Consider the following 21,062-nt stretch of genomic DNA (forward strand, 5'->3'; position numbering starts at 1 on the left):
CTTTTTGTTTGTACTGATTGTATTTTTGTTTCCATCCTTTCTGTCAGGTGTAGAAGACTACTTTCGTGGAATTCAAACCCAATTCTGGAAAGGAGTGTTGGAAAAGCATTGCACTAAAGGTTGCACAATGAAACATTACTGGAAAACTTCTAATAAAAAAATCTTCCAGATGTTAGTTCTGTGCACGTAAACAAAAAGAACGGTAATTGTGGACGGGCACTGAAATAGTGTGTCAAAAGTGACATGTAAAACACCTCACAAAACTGGGGAAACACCGTAAGCTTTCTTTTCAGAAATGTGTGGGTTAGTGCCAGTGGTCTTGTCAAACCTTTTTATTGTACACTCATATGTAGGAAGAAAAAGGAAGACTGGGATTGCAAAAAGGATTACGGGGTATTTTAGTATAAATAGTATTAAAATCATGATAAACCTCATTATCATATTGAAAATGTCCCCTTTGTTAAGAGTGTTTTGCCATTGACAGTGCTAGAAGGAATGTTACACTAATGCATTTTTTTAGGCAGCGTGTTGACTTAGGGGCTCACATGCTGGAACAAGATTTATTTTACTTTAAATCTGCTTAATAAACCCAAGCTGTCGCATTGTTTTGGAGGAATTGCAGTGCATTGTTGGTATATTGCTATGCAGATACTCATACGTGTTTTATGTGCAGTAGCATAGTACAGCTGAATGTATTTGGATACAGATGTTCTGTATAGCTCTCTATGTGTATCTTTTATCCTTTTTCTCTGAATTCATTTCTCATGCAATTTGTGCCTGCGCTTCTATGAGTATTTCTTTTCCAGTCCTTTTCGCCCACTCCTATCTTCAACATACTTAGGATTTATTTTTTCTGATCATCTCTGAGCTATTCAGTAGATTTTTCTCTTCTGTCTTTAGACTCCTGCCCTTTCTTTGCTCCCTCTATTTGGTACCCTGCAAGTTCCCACCATTTTTCTCGTATTTCATCCATACCTTTGGGGTAACATTCTTGTAGGTTCCACTTGTCCTAGTTACAGGGCTAATGGGTTGTCTACAAAAGTGTTCCCTTTTCTAAAGAGAATAGTTGGAGCTTACTCCCTGGTCACCTTGGCTCTTCAGCAGGGCATGAGGAAGGAGATCAGTTAGAGCCTCTTGTGTACCTGTTTCAGGTCATTCTGAATATTAGGATGACTGAGCTGGAGATAAAATTTACACCACTTCACAGAATCACAGAATCACAGAATGTCAGGGATTGGAAGGGACCTCGAAAGATCATCTAGTCCAATCCCCCTGCCGGAGCAGGATTACCCAGACCATATCACACAGGAACGCGTCCAGGCGGGTTTTGAATGTCTCCAGAGAAGGAGACTCCACACCCTCTCTGGGCAGCCTGTGCCAGTGTTCGGTCACCCTCACTGTAAAGAAGTTTTTCCTCATATTTATGTGGAACCTCCTGTGTTCCAGCTTGCACCCATTGCCCCTTGTCCTGTCAAGGGATGTCACTGAGAAGAGCCTGGCTCCATCCTCATGACACTTGCCCTTTACATATTTATAAACATTAATGAGGTCACCCCTCAGTCTCCTCTTCTCCAAGCTAAAGAGACCCAGCTCCCTCAGCCTCTCCTCAGAAGGGAGATGTTCCACCCCCTTCATCATCTTCGTGGCTCTGCGCTGGACTCTCTCTAGCAGTTCCCTGTCCTTCTTGAACTGAGGGGCCCAGAACTGGACACAATATTCCAGATGCGGCCTCACCAGGGCAGAGTAGAGGGGGAGGAGAACCTCTCGTGACCTGCTAACCACACCCCTTCTAATACACCCCAGGAGGCCATTGGCCTTCTTGGCCACAAGGGCACACTGCTGGCTCATGGTCATCCTGTTGTCCACTAGGACCCCCAGGTCCCTTTCCCCTACGCTGCTCTCCAACAGGTCTGCCCCCAACTTGTACCACTTGCTCTTAGGCTTTCTGTTTAGTTGACACCTGTGGATGAATTAGTCATACCTCTCTCTTCATAAACACTCTTAATGACCTCAGAGTAAGTGACTGAGAAGACAGCTGTCTTGTGATGCTGGAGGAAGAGAATGATCTTCTACAAAAGCTGGAAATTAGTAGGTTATCACAAGACTCTGAAAGAAATGAAGCTCAGAGTTGTGAGTTGCAACTTCGATGTCAGTTGAGTCCTCTGTTGTTTGTAGCTGAGTAGACAGCATGAGTGCAAAGCAGCATCTTGTTTTCAGGTAACTATCCTGCACCACCCAGAGTCCTGTTTAGCGAGTGGGCGACCAGACTTGTATGGGTCTTAGTATCTGCTGTGGACATGGCTAGGCACACCTCGAGTGTCCGTTTCATCGACTAGTCGGTGGCATTCTTGCTGGTTTATCTTGCTTCTGTGCCCTGAAGGAGGATTTCCATCAGGATTTTCCTAGCTTGTTTCACAGATTTAGTGGTTAAAAAAAAGGTGAACAAAATATCTGCTAACTCCTGTTTCTTGACCTGTCTGACCTTTGTAAAGAAAAATTTAAAATGTTACTTTTTCTGGACGCTTAGTAGTAGATCCTGAAATGCTGCATGCTTTATGGAAGTACGTGAAATAGAGAGCAGACAAGGTTGTTAATTACTGACAGCCTGGGGAATGTGCAAGAATATAATCTATAGAGGCCTTGGGCAGAATCGAAGCTGTCGCTCAGGAAGACTGTACTGGAATTCAGTCCAAAGGACTCCATGAAATGATCCGATCTTCGTATTTGCTGTTTTCCCAACATTGTGTATGGAATAGTGCACAGCGAGCTCAACGCCGGGCTCCTGCTGACATAGCGAGAGAAAGCCAGAAAGAAACTCTTAAAGGATTCTTGCAGGGGAAAGAAGGGTTTCATTTGGGTGATTGAAACACTTTATGATTCAGCTTGCTGTAGAGCCTTTCCCCCAGGCAGCAATTCCAGAGTGCGTTTCTCAGGAGAGTTAAATGAGCAGTTCTGGGAACACCCTTGGTCTTAGAGCCCTGCTCCCACTGTATCTGTCACCTCTTTCTGGAGATGCTTGATGGCATCTGTCACCTCTTTCTGGAGATGCTTGATGGCAGCTCTGGGCTGCAGTGCATCCTGTTCACTCAGACAGCCCACAGGCTGGGAATGCAGTCCGGTTTACCGGCGAGGCAGGTATTTACCCTGTGCTAGAGCAGCTCTTGGTGTTGTAGCTGTGCCCAACTGGACTAGCTTCTGTGTGGCACCCTGCTGCCAGAGCGTACAGGCAGGCTGGTACAGAGCAGGACACTCTAAACATTCTCTTCATCATCCAAAAAAAGGGAGGTGCTGTTACCCTCTCATGTGTCCTTTTCTATGAAGATTTGAGTGATGCTGAAATCAGCCTGTTGTCACAGTAACCAGGGGAGAGCATGTGCAGTGAAGTCAGATTTGATGTAATTCTGGGTCAAGTCCAGAACCTGGGAATGGAGAGAGTATGAGGAGGAAGAAAAAGTTTGTCTAAGGAGTGGTTTGATGGCCGGCTTTGTTGACAGTGCAGCCCAGACTTGATAGGATTGCCTGGGTCTGGCTCATGGCCACGTCGGGGTGTGTCGAAGTTTCAGGTGCGTTGGGGAGTTTCTGCCGTGTTCAGCAAGGCAAGATCTTCTTGATGTAGCTGCACATTTGCAAGTTGAGTTTCGGTGCTTGAAATGCAAGTAGACAAATGAAGCTCACTTCCACCCGCAGGAATGAGAGCCTGTAAATCTAGCGAGACAGAGAAGGTGTCCAGCTATTTCAAACAGAGAACAACATGCTTTTAGGAAACTACCCCTGGCTAGAGCAGAGGCGGCCCTGCAGACAGCCCAGTCGGCTGTAAGAAACAGGTCCCACAAAGCAAGAAGTGCAGTGCTTTGATTGCTGTGGGAACAACTGAGCTCCTTGATAGGAAAAGAATGAGGAGAGCTCCTAAGTCTGCCAAGCCTGGGGCTTTCTCCTGCTCGCTTTGTTCGAAGCCCAGTACAAATGGTTTTGTAGGACTGGTGCAGCCAATTGTTTATGTTCTAGTCGCAGCTCTCCTTGGATCCTCAGCTTTGCCCACATCTATGGTGATGTAACCGGTGCTTGGCACGTCAAGGTTTAAGGTACGGCTGTGTTCCAAGAGGGTCCACCTTGCCAGATACAAATTTCTGCTCAATCACGTAAGTCACATAGAGGAAGGTATGGCAAAAAGTCAGAGAGATTTGAATTCTAAGACGTGCCAGCCATTAGCAGCTTCACTGTGTTGGGGTATCGTGCTTAAAGTGCCTCAGGCTGGCTGTCCTGTTCTTTATTGAGCAACAAATCGAGGCTGGTGGGGCAAAGAGAAGGAATCGCCTCATTTTTAGAAGCAGAAGCCAAAAATTCATGGAAAAATTCCCATGTAGGAAACAGAGGAGATCCCAAGTTATGTGCAGATAACTCAGAGTATTCTATAGAATGAGTAAATAAACACACCCCGAGAGCTAATGCAAAACACTCATTAAAACAGATACCTGCTGCTTCGACAGCATATTTATTAAAAAAAAGGGAAAGGCACTGACAGTAAAATGCTTTGTTCAGAACATGCCCACTCCTGTGCCTTGTCATTTGCAATTCCCCCGTTGTTTTAATGTTTGTGATTTATTTTTACTTTTAAGAAGCTTTTCCACAAGGAAGAGCCTACAACCTAGGTCACCTTGTGCCTTTCAGCAGCAGCGGGGAGTTACGTGCTCTTGTTTCCTGGCACAAACAGCTGGAGGATGGGCTTGGTTTGGGGGACAGAGGGGGCAATCGAACAGCTCACTGGTTTTCTAGCCCTCTGCCACTGGGTTGCCTCATTTTTGAAAGTCACTTAAGGTAGCACAGTTAAGTCAGCGTTGCTGAAAACCTCAAGCCAGGTTTATTTGGCAGTGAAATAGTTGCCACACTCATCTGTGATTAGTGTTTGTAGATCCTTAATTTTCCTTTTGCTTCTGAAGTGTCCTGTCTATGAAATAGGACTAGGCCTTTTTTATAGTTAAGATGCTTTTTTGGACACATACATCCTTATTAACTGGCCTTTTCTGTGGTTGTGTCGACTAAAGTTTATTGGTATGTGAAAAAGAGGGGATCTTTTTTCTTGTTAGGATCTCAGATTTTGGGGGAGTGGTGGTTTCTGTTCGGTGATATCTTGTTTTTTCCCCCCCAACCACTTTACAGAAGCTTTTGATGTAGATCTTTGAAGCACGGTACCAGTTGTGACTGAATTGAACCCTTGTACAGCTCCTCTGAGGTAACAAATACTGGCCTGATTTTATGGGTGGGGAAATTAGATGAACCTCAATGAGATTTAAAAAAAAAAAAAAGGGGTGATGGGGAGGAAAAGCTTTCTGACCCTCCCAGTTGTGTGGGGTTTTTGCAGGCCTTGCTGCTTCAGACGTACGTGGTTAACCTCACCACGCAGGTTTTGGTAAGTAAAAAAAGAGAAATAAATCGCACAGTTGTAGAAAAGACTGTTTCACATCTACTTAATGTTTGGGCTGTTACAGTCAAAGAACTAACATCTAACGAAAAACCTTAGGATTCAGTTTAAAGCAAATTTAGGGGGATTCTGGGGCTATTTATGCTCTTCTGCCATAGGCTGGATTTACCAGCTGGGGGCAATATGGGATTTGACTGTGTCTGGTTTTTTACAGCTACCTGTAGTTGAAGAGGTGGCACAGTTGGCAGTTTTTGCTTGGGATTTTGTTTCTGTGCATGGGGCTCAGCAGCCGTATTCCTTTGCAGCTCGTAGCTTGTGTACGCTCTTGATTTGTGTGCTGTTGATTCAGAACTGCTGCTGGCTACAGACTGAACCTTCTGCTGGGGGAGAACGTGTTTGGGCAAGTACACTCATCAGGCTTAAAGCAGTCGCAGAGCAAGTGCCTGCATGCGCGTGCGCAGGTATGAACACACGCCGTGCTTCATTTGTTTGTTGTAAGTGCCACTTTCACCAGGAGAGCTAACTTCAAATACAGATACGATTATGAAAGTCAAAGTAGGTGATTGCAAAAAAAAAAGGATTGCCTCCACTGTTGTTTTCTGTTAGCAGGCTAGCAGAATTTTTTCCTGTCTGTCAGTGCCCACGCCTGTTCTAAAGAATTGGTTAATATTGCAGGTTTAATTCTAGGTCGTAGTCTGAGGCTGGTGGACTTTGAACTTTATAAAGGGCAATGTAATTGCTAGGTAGAGTGTGTGTAGAAGGGCTCCTGAAAAATGCCCCAAAGGGGAGCAACCTGCAAAGCCCAAAGGATTCCCCCTGTGAGAAGTGCTGTAGCCTGATTGGGGTGGGGGAGGCAGGAGCATCTAAGATTGGAAGTGGAAACCTCCCCACAAAGAGTCTACAAATTTCTGTAGCATGGAAATTATTTTTTGTAGTTGGTTTAGCAAGATGCTGCGAATGGTGAGTACCTCTGACATTGTATCTCTGCCAGTAGAACAAGGTGCATTCTGCCAGATTTTGAAGTGTCTTCATTCACTACTGTTGGAGAATGGTATTTCTCCTGTGCCTCCAGGTCAATTTTAACAGTAAGTGAACCTGATGTAAGAGAGTAATTCCGGAAAGTGGTATGCACAGGTATGTCTGTGTTATTCATTCTTTGTGCTGATCATGCAGATCTGTTTATCCAGCAATTCCTGTTCGCTTTGGCTTGAGTCTTTTGCCCTTTGCTTATGACAGTCAGTGTGTTGATCAAATTCTGTGATTTCACTCTCTTCTTTTTCATGTTTTCCTGGGGTACAAGTGGGCTGTGAGCACAGAACAACACCTGGCTATAATCACTGAAATTGGCTTGGGTTTCCTATTTGAGAAGTCGTCTGATGCAATTCTGAGCTGTTAGGTAGAGAACTTGTTTATCACCGATGAGACAGGTTGAGGAATGATTCTGCAATCCATGTAGCCCAGCCTCTACTGAGATGTCTGAGTCAATGTGGAAGGCAATCCAGAGAATGGGTCGGTGAGCCAAGACAACCTAGTCTTCTGTGGGGTTCTGCTGCACGGACCATTACAAACTGCAAAGTACCTGATGGAGCTCTTCTGGGATGAAACACTTTCAGATCAGGAATATGACCAGGGTAGTCACTAATTGTCATGTCAGTCAACCTAAGATGTGAACACATTTGTGGAAATGGGAATTTTTCCCTTGGTGACCTCTGAGGTGCTCTGCAGCTGCTACCGTGACACCAGGTCCTCAAAGGCGATGGGAAAGAAGAGTGGTCATCCGGTGGAGAAAGCTATCAGCCCTTGCAGTTAGTCCTGACACTGTGCTTAGGTTAATGATGTGTACAGCAAATGGTTGAATATCTCCAGGTAGTAACTGATGGGAGAATTGTAGTACAAGGCACTGTACTAGCTTGAACCAAAGTAGAACAACAACAGTGAACTACGGCATTCAGAACCAGCTCCTCCGCCCCAGTTTCTGGTACTTCAGTTGCCCTACCTGCAGTGAAATCCATACCAATTCATCTTCACATCTTCAGCCTTGGCATGCCTGCACGTGTTGTCATTATAGAGTCCCAGTACAACATGCTAGAGAAGTGAACTGGTGATGTACAGCCCAGTTGAAGTGGGGAAGCATGGCGTGCGTGGTATAAAACACTGGCTTAAATGATTGTAGCCATTTCCATTCTCAGCTCTACCTGTCTTCTGAAGGGGAAGACATAATGGAAGTTTTTGGAATTGCTTGCCTATGAGATAGGAGACCTCAAAGAAACAGAACTTTGTAGTATGTATTTGGAAAATATGTGCTAACAAAATTAGCTATAGGTATAATTTTTCAGCCTTCAGAGTTTCTCTTTGCCATGATGAAGAATTTGAACAGGAAGAAGCTTTTCCAGCTGCTCTTTTTCTTGGTTGGATACGTCGTCTTTGAAGGACTTCCTCCACCCTCATCCAGAGGGTGATTAAAGAAGGAGATAACATCATAGTGTAGTGAAAGGGTAATTCTAATTGCCCCACTCAGGCCAAGAGGAGAATATGTTGTAGATTATCTGTAATACTAGTCGAGTGAACGAGTTACACCTCATCACCACTTTTTATCTCCCAAGGATAAAATTGGACTTTGTCCTGACACTGCATCCTTCCAATAGCAACAGCTGATTTATATGTGTAATGACATGATTCTTCTTCCAGTTTTGTTCTCTAAACTTCCTCCTCCTGTAAAGGATTCAAACATGCTGCTTGGATGGCCAGAAAGTTTGCCTTCGTGGGAGTGAAGGAAACTCGGAGGTCTTTGCAGGTAGCTGTGAAGAACATATTGCTGAGTCCGTGTGTAGGGGGTTAGATAACCATCCATCCCCTCTTCTAGGTTTCAAATCCATTCACCACACACCATGTCTCAAGCATGTTTTGCATGTTCCAGTTGCTGAGCGTTTTTGTAAACGACTGAGTGCATAGAACAGAGGTTCAGCTTCATAAGGCGCTTCCTATTTGTCCCCTGTTTGGTTGGGAGTAGGAATGGCATCATCTGCTCATGGGCTGTTCCCTGCCAAACAACTCACTGAGCGCAGAGGGCAGAGCTGTCGTCGTCTTCCAGCTTGTGAAAGTGGAGTCTTGTCCCTTCTTGTCCCTTCCCCTGCTTGTGGTGGAAGGAACTGAAGATGGCAAGTGGTGCCATGTCCCTTTGTAGCCTGGTGCTAAGCACGCGGGTAGAAGTGTGAAAATGGGTGGTGACTTCTCTAACAGGCAAAAGTCACCTATTGTAGTGACTTGTATGTATGTTATAATTTTCTTACATATATATATATATGAGAAAACCTGTTACAGAAAGGTTTTAGTATCTAGGCAGCACTAGCTGCCGGGTACCATCGCCACGGGTGGTATTGTCTGCCCTAAAGAACTGGAAATGCCGGTATGAAAAGGAGAGACTTCTGAAGGTGCAGGTTCACAGCAAGTAAACTGGTCGTAGAGGAATACTTGTGCATCCTGCTGAACTCCTCGTGCTACGATGGAAAATATCTTTTTTTTGCCTGTGGTGGGTAGAAAGGCTAGAAATGAGCTGCGTGTAGAAACAGAGGGACTGGGTATGTGGGCACTTGAACTCGCAGAACCTTTGGTGCCTTTTCATTACTGGATGGTTCCAGCGCAGTAAATTACATGTGTTTGTGTGAGCAGTAAAAGTGAGCAATATCCAGCGAAGCACAACCAGCAGGGTGTTGGCGCTTGGAAAGACTTTACTACATCTGTAATTATTGCTTCCTCTCTCTGATTGTTGTCGTATGTTGCTTTTAAAGTGATCACATCAGATTTGTTCTCCAATTTAGCAACAGCTGCTTTTTTTGCACAAGAGAGTCCTTGTGCTCTTTTTAGTTGTTTAAGTGATTGAAATGAAGATTACTCTGAAGTGTCTGCGCTTTGAAGGATGTGAAACTGTATTAACGCTTCAGCTGCAAATAAAATGGACTCCTCCATTTTCATTGCCTATGGAAGTGCAATGCAAATGGTAGGCAAAACAGGCTACTGAAACGTCCATGTCGGTAATGAAAGCACTTCAGTTTGTGGGAGTCACGAATGTTTTTACAGAGTTATCGAAACGTTTGCAGCTTTCCTAATATTTTTGTACGCGTGAGATTCTTCAGCTCCATTTCACTTTTTCAGGAGAAGAAATAATGAGTTGTATTTTTAAATCCTTGTGTCTTTTTTTGTTTCTTTTTAAGAGATGAGAATGTTGCTAGTCAGGAATTATTAAGTCTGTGGGTTGCTTCTTTCTCTGGGTGAGAGTGGTGAAGCTGCTCCAGGTTGCAAGGGCTGTTCTGCATGACTTAGGTGTTTTGTTAATCTAAAAGTCATATGCTATGCTAATAGTTTGTTTTTCAAATTGTTGGGAAAAGGTCAAGTTCTCAGAAACAAGGTGGCTCTTTGCATTTCATTAGGAAGAATTTTCTTCTCAGCAAGGGTCGTTAGCCATTGGAAGGGGCTGCCCAGGGAGGTGGTGGAGTCACCATCTCTGGAGGGGTTTAAGAAAAGACTGGACATGGCACTTAGTGCCCTGGTCTAGTTGCCATGGTGGTGTCAGGGCAACGGTTGGACTCGATGATCCCAGAGGGCTCTTCCAACCTCATTGATTCTGTGATTCTGTGCTATGGGCCATCAATCCTTTCCTAGAGAAATGCCAGTATTTCTGTCAGTTTTGTTGCTTCGTGTCTTGAAGAGCAGCCTCTGGTGAGAGGGGGTCCCTCGGGGGGACTGGGGGGGTTCTCAGAGGCAGGCTTTTTTAGGCAGTGAGGTTTTCCTGGCTGCTCTGTTATCGGGCAGCCTCCACTTTTGCGCAGCCTCAGAATCCAGAAGGTGCAAAGGTCTCTTCAGGCAGAGCTCTGTTCACCCCGCGCTGAATTTCCTACCGTTCTTGTCTGTGTTACTGAGGGACTTGCTGGTTGGGGGAACGAGGAGGAGGAGGATATTCTGATGGTCTTCAGCCCCTGTGGCCATCGGCTGGTGCCTGATCCCTCTGTGATGGATCTTGGCACGTGGGTGCAGCGCCTGTGTCTCCTCTCCCACGCTGTAGTGCTGTGGCTCTTTTTATCCCTATTTAGATTTGTCTGTATGTGAAAAAAAACTTAACTAAATGAAGACCTGCGATGTCCATTATTCGAAGCAAAACGTGTGCAATTTGTTGCCTGAATCTTAGCGACTGGTTACTGGGATGGTCGGTTCCCCAGCGCAGCGTTCACCCCTGCGGCTCTGGGTGCCCTGGGGTGCGCAGCTGGGTGGCTTTGTGTCTGTTTTTGGGGTAGGGGCGAGGAACAGCCTTCCCGGGAGCTAACTGCCCTTCAGCTGCGGCAGGACAGGGTGCACAGAAATATTCTTTCCAAGCTTCCAGCTCCCAGCGCCCTCCTCATGCTGGGAAAATACACTTTGCGGTTTACTTTTGGGACCTGTCTCCCTCCTGCCCGTCTCCAGCTGTCGCCACGCTCCGTGTGCAGGGGCCGGGGCTCCCCTGGGCCTCCCGCACCCTCCGGTGACAACGTTCCCTGGGGGACCCGGGCAGGAGGATGGAAGGAAGAGCCGGGCTGCCCCGGGGCTCCCTCCCTCCCCTGCCGCCGCCGCCGGTACAAGGCCGGGCCGGGCCGGGCCGCGCTGAGCCCCCGCCCCCAGAGCCCGTGGCCCGCCCCCGGCCCCGGCCGACCAATGGCGGCGCGCGGCGGGCGGGGCGGGGCGGGGCCGGCGCCGGGCTGGTGCGCGCGGGCTGCGCGGGGGCGGGGCGGCGGCGGCGGCGGCGGCGGCGGCCGGGCCCGGCCGTGGGCGCGGAGGTGAGGGCAGGCGCGGAGCGGCGCGGTGCTCCCCGCGGGCCGCCCTGACAGCCGGGCGACGGGGCCGGGGGGAGTGGGCGGCGGGGCGGGAGCTGAGGGGGCCCCAGCCCGCGGGCGGGCCCTGCAGCGGGGCTGCCGGCGAGCGGCGGCTCGGCTCGGCTCGGCTCGGCGCGGCCCGCCCCGCGGCTCGGCCCGCCTGCGCGTCCGGCGCTTCCGCCGCCCGCGGCCGCTGTCGTGCGCTGTGTGGCCCCGGGCGGAGGCTTTGGCGTGGGAGCCCGGCCGGGGAGAGGGCCTGGCCCGGCCCGGCCCTTCCCGGTCTGCGGCCCTCGCTCCTGCAGCCCTGCGGGCGGGGGGCTCCGGCCGGCGGGGGCTGGGCAGCGCCTTCCCCGGCCTGCTGCCGGGGGCCTGGCCTGGGCGGCTTCGCCACTTTCTGCTCAGGCCGGGGGTGTTGGAGCACCCGCGCACCGGCCCGGCCCCTCCCCGCTGCACCCGCCTCCCTGCCAGGGACCCCCGGGGCGCGCAGGGCCGGGGGTGCGGGGGGGATGGTGCTGCACCGCGCTGCTGCGGCCCCGGTACCGACTGAAGAAGCTCCTGAAGCCCTGGTCACCTGGCAGGGACCGGCTGCGGTCCTTCGCCACCCTCCCTGCGCATCCGTCTCCTTCCAGGCAAGCGGGTGGTCTCCGGCACACGGTGCTGCCGGCCACAGCCGTGCCCCGCTGCGGGACAGAGCCGGGAGACACTTTTCGTGCTCGTGACGAGGGACAGTCATAGAATCATAGAGTTTTTCTGGTTGGAAAGGACCTGTAAGGTCATCAAGTCCAAGCGTTAACCCAGCACTGCCAAGGCCACTATGGTGTTTGTAACAGGAGTGGGGGGTCCCAGTTTCAGGGAGAGGCATCTCCTGGTGTGGCTGGGGTACTCGGGCTCTTTATCCCTCTTCGTTTCAGTTGGATTCCTGATGCATCAGGTGGTGCCAGCTTGGTGGAGTGATGTTAACAGGTTGCTGTTGTCTAGTGAAAAAGGTAAAAGAGGAAAATTTGCTTCTGGTGGACTGAAGGGAGCTGATTTGAGAGCTCCTGCTGAGAGCACTTCCTTGCTGCTCTGTGCGGGCTCCCACCGATCCCTTCCTATGGGAGGCAGGGATTACCCTGTTTGCACTGGGAGCAAACTGGTCTTCTGCGTAGGCAAGGGATGGAGCATCATAGTGACTCTGTCACTGACCAAAAGACACCGTACTTGGAGGAGTTCCTTTGAAAGCTCTTGGTATCTTGCACAGGCGTATCCTCTGGTGTAAGCTTCCTTTCCAGATTTGCTTCTAGCCGAAAAACTATCTTGCTTCTGAAAAATAAGTTTATTCCATCCAAGTAGAAGATAAAAGTCATTGCAGCTTCAAAGCTATTTCAAAAAGGCAACAAAAAGTACAAAGCAACCTGAATTTCGTAAGTTTTGTTCCCAGCTGCTCCTTCAGACTCACTTGGGGTGGAGAGCGACAGTCGTTCTGTCACTGTGCTTCAGGGAGCTGATTTAGCTTTGATGCCTGGTCCCTGTTGATAGGAAATGACCAGGAGAAGCACTCAACACAACAGGTGGGTGAATGCAAGGAAGATTTTTTCCTTAGAACTGCTAATATTGTGGTAATGTTACATTTTAGTTTTGCATTGGTGAGGAGGTAAATGAGACCTTGTTCTGGCTCGCCTGGGGTGAGAGGCTCTTGGTGCTGTCGAACACTTTCTCTGCTCTGCCCGTAGAGCCTCTCGTTCTTCCCGGTGCTTGCAGCCTGCCTCCGGCTTCGCTCTTTCATTTCCCTCCACCTTCGCTTAGGTAGCCCCTTCAGCTGAAACGCTTCCTAAATCGTGGCACGACGGTTTTTGTTACGAAATGTTGTACGTAGTCAGCTTGCATAAAACAGGACACACCACTATAATCGGTGGTGAAACTGGAAATAGCGCTTGGCTTGGTTGGTGCTCCTCACACTTTTGGTTTTTGGGGCAGCTGGAGCAGGCCAGGCTATTTGGGGATTTTTAATAGTTGTAATGGCATTAGTAGTGTGCACTGGGAGGGCCCTGGATGTGGCAGGGTCACAACTGCCACGCAGCGGGCAGGGCACTGCCCTTCTAGGGAGACGTGGCTTGCTTCTGCACATTGTGTGTTCTGCCTAGGTGCTTGTTAGACCTTAAAAACCCAAATATATGCTAGCTGGGGGCTAGGTGTGTTTTTAGGAACACGTCGTCAGCAAGACACGAGGCCAAGCCCCATTGAGTTCGCTTTTCCTGTTGACACCTGTGAGGAAGGGCTTGGAGATCTGCAGTTTCTGTTTGACATGACTTTGGTCTCTCCTGGCTGGTAACCAAAGCTGATAAGAGTACCCAGGAGCTCCTCGTTTAGTCCAGAGTTGGGTGACCCGCCTGCCTTGCCTTCAGGAACCGGCCGGCGTCAGCAGGAGGGGAGGCTGCCGAAGCCTCTCTGCCACGGGGCTGCTCCGTGCGCTGCATCGGCTGTCACCGCTTGCGTCTTGTCCCTTTTGAGTAACTGCAGTGTCTGTCCTTTCCAGTAGCTGTTTATTCAGGACGTGATGGATGTGTTCACAGAGTGCTGATTTTAAGAGCAGTTGTCTGATGAATAGCCTTGTAAGGAGTGTAAATGATTCTGGGCAACTCTGAAGCTGCTGAATGGCAGCAGCAAAATCTTACCGTACCGTTAAGTTGTAAGGGACACAGTATCAGGGGGACAGAGATGTCACCGAGCTGTGGTTTCTCTTCAGATTAGCAGTTAGAGGTGTAACCTGGCAACTGTCTCTGCTGATTTTTGCTGTTGCAGTGGTTTTAAAATTCGTGACCTACAAGTTTTTTTCCTTGGCTGTGTGGCCACACAAACTGGGGAGTTCAGTGAAAGGATACGCACAAAACGGTCTGAGAAAGGAACTTTCTGCTAATTTGTCACTTAAGACTGGTAGGTTGGGCACTGGGCAGGTTGACAGGCTGAGGGAGTTGGGGCTGTTCAGCCTGGAGAAGAGAAGGCTCCGGGGAGACCTTCTAGCACCTTCCAGTACCTGGAGGGGCTACAGGAAAGCTGGAGAGGGGCTTTTTACAAGGGCATGGAGTGACAGGATGAGGGGTGATGGTTTTAAACTGAAAGAGGGGAGATTGAGATGAGATGTGAGGAAGAAATTCTTTGCTGTGAGGGTGGTGAGACCCTGGCCCAGGTTGCCCAGAGAAGCTGTGGCTGCCCCCTCCCTGGCAGTGTTCAAGGCCAGGTTGGATGGGGCTTGGAGCAACCTGGTCTGGTGGAAGGTGTCCCTGCCCGTGGCAGGGGGTTGGAACTAGATGGTCTTTAAGGTCCCTTCCAACCCAAACCACTCTGTGATTCTGTGCTTCTCGTGGTTTCTCGTTGCGTGTGTCCTCAGGCAGGAGGCTGGAGGCGTCTCTGCGGTGGTCTCGGGCCGTGCTGCTTGGGCAGGGCTCTGCAGCACTCACAAGGGCTCCGAGAGGCCGCGAAGCCAAGCGAGCCGTGTGGTAGGCGTAATGAGGTGGGAGGCATCTGTCTCCTGTGACAAATTTATCTGTACAGAAAAAAAAAAAGTAACGTTGCAACTCCCTGGTCTGCACGACAGGGAGATGTTTGACCAATCTCAGTGTGTGCAAGGATTAAAACCCAAAACAACCCTACTAATGTTTAACGACATGTAAGGCTGGCTCCGTTTAAATCCGCAGAGCGGGCTGCCTCCCTACTCAGGGTGCAGAGGGACAAAGGAGTGTTTTCACGATCTGCCTCTCTCCTTTTTAGACAGAAGTTTATTACGAAACAACAATCCAACACTTGACTGAATTGTTGGGCAGTGTGGTGGCCACGCGAAGGCTGTCCCGACCTCGGTAGCCACAGGCTTTTGATTGTTCGGGTGCAGCGTGGTATTTGGGAAATGCACCCAAAAGCACCGAGGAGCGTCTGGGTTCCTGTGTGCCTTTCTGCTGACCGCCTTGCCAACCCTCTGTGCCCGCGGCGAGTGGCTTTGTTGGGTGTGTGGCATCCTGAGCACACGTGCCTCGTGGCCGCGCGGACCCCGCTGCGATCCCCCTGTGAATATCGCCGCTGCTCCCGTGCTGCGGGAGGGGCACGGGGGGGTTTTTGCCCCGTGTCAAATTTGCTCTCTAAAAACTGCCACCAAACGGTGACAGTAAGGGTCGTGACGGAGGTGTCGGCCTGCTTGAACTAGCGTAGATTTCCCTAATTGGGATTTTTGCCCACTGACTGTATCTGGGTATGGCGCAGGTTTGTGATAAGGTGAAGAGCTGTTATCTGGGGCAGAAATCTGCGTTGTGAAGCCTCCGAGCTGCCAGGTTGGTTGGAGTAGTTGTGGTTCTGCATGAGTCATCGTTTTGGGGGATGAAGAAAGTGAATTGTTCCTGTTATCGCGGGGTGCGGTCCGACGGTGGAGCAAAGTCAGTGGGACGGCGAGGTACCAGCGAAAGGCAAAGTCCTGCCTCACCTTTCACTGCCGGTGGCTTTTCTTGTGCTGTCAGCAGCGCTCGTGCTGCTTGTACCCGGTTTAGGGAGCTAAATCACAGAAAAATTAATCGGAAATTAAAATGTTGGTGTGTAAGGAGCATAGAGGGTGCAGGTTTGAGTATCCTGTTTCCTGACCATGTCTTGGAATAGTTCTCTTTTTTTGCCACTTATTTTTCTTCCCAGCAGCTGGATTTTTGAGCAGAGTTTCATCAACTTTTGGTTTTGGTAGGGGATGAAGAGCACTAAGTAAGGATTTTGTGCGTGGTTGTGCTTCAGTGGGTAGTATTTCCATATGGGATATCGGTGGAAAACTCTCTTTCAGCCTGTAATCCTCTGTTTTCTTCCAGGTTTCTTCAGACTCTGCTCACTGTTGAAAGATGGGAGAGATAGAAGGAACATACAGAGTCCTGCAGACTCCCGGCTCTCGTTTGGGTGTCCAGAAGACCACGGGAGTGAGTACCTTGGAGTCGGGGCAGAACCTCTCTACTGCAATGGCGTCATCGCCTGCCAAGACGCACGAGCGGGACCTGCCGATCAAAATAAAGATGTTGGACAACACGGTGGAAGTACTTGACATTGAGGTAAGAGAGCTTTAAACCTGGTGTCAAGTGCACTTAGCCTCTGATAATGTAAAGCTCACGGGATGTGCTGCTGTACAGAGCTGGAACGTTTTGAGGCAATATTCCTGTGTGGATTTTACCTACTTACAAGTAGTTAAGTGAGTAGCACATCTTGTTTTTTAAAATCTTTTGAAGTATAGCAGATGTTTTGTGTTTTTAACAGGCTTTAAATACAAGCACATACTGTAACGAGAAGCTTTAACTGTTATTTGCTTTGGGAGGACACCAGCTATCTTCTGCCAAACTGTTCTTGCTTCCTGAGCCACCTGTAGCTTGGTCAATTTGGCAGCTGGGAGAGCAGGGGAGGTTTTTTTTTAATTACTACTTTTTATTAATTATGTTAATGGTTTCTATCCTTTTCAAGTAAACATGCTCCTGTTTGAAAGTTTTTGCTTGTTGCCACACTTTGGGAGGGTGAAGTGGCAATGTTTCTGAAAAATTGTATTTAAAAGTAAGCTTGCTTAGCAATTGGGGAAATGTGCCTTAAGAACTACGACCTGTGCTCACACTGGGGTGGTTCTGCTTTTAAACAGTCAATTTTTAGTCTTCAAATTCTTGTTTCATTCTCAGCATTAACCTCAGACTTCAATTTTAGCTTGCCTAAAAATCTGTTGTTAGAAAACAGCTCTGTTCTGGTGAAGGTACTCAGCTATCAGATATTCTACAGTAATATCAGCTTGACTTTGTAATTAGCACTCGTAGCCTGAGTTTGTTGCATAGACATCAGCTGACTTTCGTTCTTTTGAAGTGTGATTTTTTTTTTTTCCCAAGTTGATGTGGATGTTGGTGCTTTTGTGTTTTGATTTTAAAAAAGAAGAAAAAAAAAGCAGCCTCCCCAACCCTGTAATTTTGAAAATCAGTGCAAGTCTACTGTAAGCTGTTAAAATCAAGAAAGAATTTATAACTCCTAGTTCCTGCTTTATTACATGAAGGCGATGACTAGAAATCTCCTGTACATCAGCATAGATGCTTTCCTTCTCTTCCTTGTCATATTTGTACCAACTCCGTCTGCTCTTCTCATGCAAATCTTCCACTTTCCTCAGTAACTTTACCCGCTTCATCTCACTTCATAACTCTTATCTGGCTCTTCCTGACGCAGTCAAAGCCTGCTTTATTGTCTTTGATCTACTGCTGAAGGGAAATCCTTTGACTGCGCTCGCCTCTCAGGCAACCTCAGAATCCTTTTTCACCTTCAGATTTGCTGGTGCTCGGGTGGCCCTGTGGTTCTGTCCTGGAGCTCTGCGCCAGCTTCTCCGGCGTTCTCTGACCGCTGAGCACCCGCCCTTGGTTCCCCTCAGTTCTCATCTGTGCTCGGTACGGTTCACTGCTTTCACAATACCTTGGTTTTTGAAACTGTCTTGACCTGGTTCTCCTTTGTCTGCTGGAACAGTCTTGACTGTATATCCTTCCAGTTATCTTCGCTGCTCTCTGGCTTCCCCTGCACATCCAGTTTAGCTCCATCATAGAATCACAGACTGGTTTGGGTTGGAAGGGACCTTAAAGCCCATCTAGTTCCAACCCCCCTGCCACAGGCAGGGACACCTTCCACCAGACCAGGTTGCTCCAAGCCCCATCCAACCTGGCCTTGAAGACTGCCAGGGAGGGGGCAGCCACAGCTTCTCTGGGCAACCTGGGCCAGGGTCTCACCACCCTCACAGCAAAGAATTTCTTCCTCACATCTAATCTCAATCTCCCCTCTTTCAGTTTAAAACTATCACCCCTCGTCCTGTCACTCCACGCCCTTGTAAAAAGTCCCTCTCCAGCTTTCCTGTAGCCCCTTCAGGTACTGGAAGGTGCTAGAAGGTCTCCCCAGAGCCTTCTCTTCTCCAGGCTGAACAGCCCCAGCTCTCTCAGCCTGTCTCCAGAGCAGAGGGGCTCCAGCCCTCTGAGCATCACCTTCATGGCCTCCTCTGGACTCGCTCCAACTCATCTTAACCCCTTGACTTATCCTACAGCACTTTGTTGTTAGTCTTGCCACGGAACACAGATTCAGCTGTGGCTCAGTTCTTTACGATGTCTCAACTTTTGATTGTCTCTCGGCTCTAAATAATATCAGCCTTTGCCTGATGAAGCTTGGTTTTGATATTTATGTGTCAACATCAAGCTTTGCATGTAAAAACCGTAAATTCCTCACTCACACTTACTTTTTTTGACCGCTGTGTGTCATACTCCAGTCTCACCGATAATGTAGTTTCTATTCGCTTCCAATTTCTTCATTTTCTTTAATGGGCCACCTCCTGCAGGCGTGCTGGGATGGTACTGTTTAACCAAACAGCTACAATTCATCCCATCCAGGACCACCTCATTTCACACCCTCGTTGTTGTGATCACCTTCTCGTTGGCTTTAGCCTCTCCAGTCTTGCTGCGTTTGTACCCGTTTCGCACGCTGTAGCAGGAGTCGTCCTGCTCACTTGTTGTTCCTGCTGCTGCCTGAGCATTTTTTGCATCGCTCCACTGGCTCCCTCTCTTTGTAGTGTCAAATGTAGGTTGTTTATCTCTGCTTTCAAGGTCCTTCAGGGCCCTTCCTTGTAGTCTCCTGCAAGAAGGCACTTGGCTCTGTCCCCTAACTGGGCCAACACAGTACCTTTGTTGCTGTTACTGTTTTCTCCCATCATGATGAGAAGTTTCCCCTAATTAGGAACTATCTTAGTTTTCTCTTTTTCCCTGGAAAGCTCTCTCTAGTTACGACATCCCCAGCAACACCCACGTTTTGGCAGCTAGCATGCTGAGGCCATAATTAATATCCTACTATTCTTTACGAGGTCAGTTGGTACTGAGCAACTTCAAAACTTTTGCCTGATGTTGTAAGCGGCGAGGAGAAGAGGTCACCCATTGTTATCTGTAGAGCATGGAGCACAAAAAGGCCCATAAGTCAGCAACTAATACTGCTCTACTGCTAATACTGCCTGCCTCGCCTTTCGTTTTTGTCTAAATGAGGCAGCAAATGATGGCAAACAGGGATGAGGGATTAAATTGTAACCCTCTGCCTCCTAATTTGTTGGGTGGGCTGGTGGGATAGCAGTGACTGCTGTTTGTGGTGGAAAATGGGAATTTTCCAGTCGGGGACTGAGGGCAGTAATTAGGAAAAGCCAGCCACGTTTGCTGAATAGGTGGTGTGGGCTAGCACAGATGGTTTGTTTTAAAGAGCAACAAGAGAAATGAATGATGAAGCAGCTGTCTTAGAGAGATTGAGGCTCTGATGGCAGGGCCCACTTCTCTTTGCTTTTGCAGTTTGTTTCACTGGGTGTGGAAAGGAGGGGGGGTGTTGTCTTCGTTACCTGCTTCATGGGGTTTGTGCTTATTGATTCAGGCCAGCAATAATTTTTCAGTGTAGTGGGACACCGAGGCCCTTCTCATAGGTGCTGTCGGCACTGCCTTCTAATGGAGATGTAGCATGGCAAAAGGAGGATTTTTTTTTTTCCCCCTCTTCAGATCATTTTCCCTTCTATCTTTAAGAACTATGGCAAATAACTGTTTACTGAGAGATGGGCTGTGTCGTTGGAAGAGATGCCTGGGCACGGCGCTCAGCGCCTGGAGAGGGGCCTTCTCCTTGCAGCGTGGCAGGGCAGCTGCCGCAGGAGCCCTGTCTACTGCCTCGCGTGTAAAGCTGCCTGAAACGAGCCACATCACCAGTTTTAACCGTACGGGATGAGCAGAGTGGCCACAATAACGATTTAATCCATGCGGCTTTTCCTTGTGATCCCCTCCTTTCTCCGAGGTGCGTTTAAAGCACTAGCTTATCTCCTGGCAGGTGGTGGGGGGTGCTCTCCTTCGGTAGCTCTTCCCCGTCGCTTGGGGCTTTTAACTCACCAAAGAGCAAGAAAAGAGACTGACAAAGTGGCGTAATGGATGGGATGAGAGCAAAACAGGAAGGGACGGTCCTTCCTTCGTGCTATTGTTGCATCTAGAACAGTGTGTTAAGGTTGGGTATAGCTGCATTCCGCTGCCTTTTGTCTGAAAGCCTTTTGTCTGCTGCCTCTGTCCGCTCGCGCCGTCTGTACTGGGAGGTTTTCTTTCTAACTACAAATTCCGTTAATCAGTAAGAGGGAGCTATTCTTTCAAGTATGCTGGGGCAGAGCTCCTCTCCGGGGATTCTTCAGCATTTCTCCATTCCCTAACATTCAAAAATGTTTTCTAAAGTTTAAAAAACCTGAAAATGGCGTATTTATGGTTTCTCCTTTCCATCCCAAAACAAAAAGAATGAAACGTGTCCGTCCAAAGCTAGGCTGGAATATTAATTATTTTCATGACATTTTTTTCCCTTTTTACAGCCAGCTTGTTTAGTCAGTTTGAATCTTGCACGTGGCATGTCACGGGGTACCTGTCCTCTTCCCTCCAAGCTGTCTGTCCGTATGGTTTTGCAGACAACTAGATGAATGATTGGAAAATTCAGTTTATTTCAGACCGTGAGCACACGTCAAAGTAATCAGGGTTTTGCAGTAGAAGTTCTGCCAGCTGTCCTAATTTTCTTAAGAGATTAAACTTGGAGGCCTTTGATGATCGTAAAAATACAGCAGACTCTTAAGTAGAAGGGCCTGGGCTGGGTTTAATTTGCCAAAATGACCACTTGGTGAAATGATACTTGTCTGCTGCTGGTTATGGAAGGCAATAAAATGTGCTGCGACTTAGGCTATAGGAATTCAGGGTATAGGAAGTTGTGATTTATACTTGCTGAAAGCTTTTGCGTTGATTTGTGGTAGAGTTGGAAGCGGAGTG

At 48.4% G+C, this 21,062-nt stretch overlaps 1 protein-coding gene across 4 annotated transcripts in view; it reads left to right on the forward strand.

Moving 5' to 3' along the window:
• Positions 1 to 16,101: 16,101 nt before the first annotated feature.
• Positions 16,102 to 21,062, forward strand: part of FARP2 (FERM, ARH/RhoGEF and pleckstrin domain protein 2) — an 80,542-nt gene continuing 75,581 nt past the window's right edge. For all 4 annotated transcript variants that reach the window (XM_068421028.1, XM_068421029.1, XM_068421030.1 and 1 more), the window contains exon 1: positions 16,102 to 16,307. In XM_068421028.1, coding sequence (XP_068277129.1) covers positions 16,104 to 16,307 — 204 coding nt within the window. In that variant the 5' untranslated portion in view covers positions 16,102 to 16,103. The remainder of the gene's footprint in view (positions 16,308 to 21,062) is intronic.

The sequence above is a fragment of the Nyctibius grandis genome, chromosome 32 (assembly GCF_013368605.1).
Source record: "Nyctibius grandis isolate bNycGra1 chromosome 32, bNycGra1.pri, whole genome shotgun sequence".
In the NCBI taxonomy this organism is placed as follows: Eukaryota; Metazoa; Chordata; class Aves; order Nyctibiiformes; family Nyctibiidae; genus Nyctibius; species Nyctibius grandis.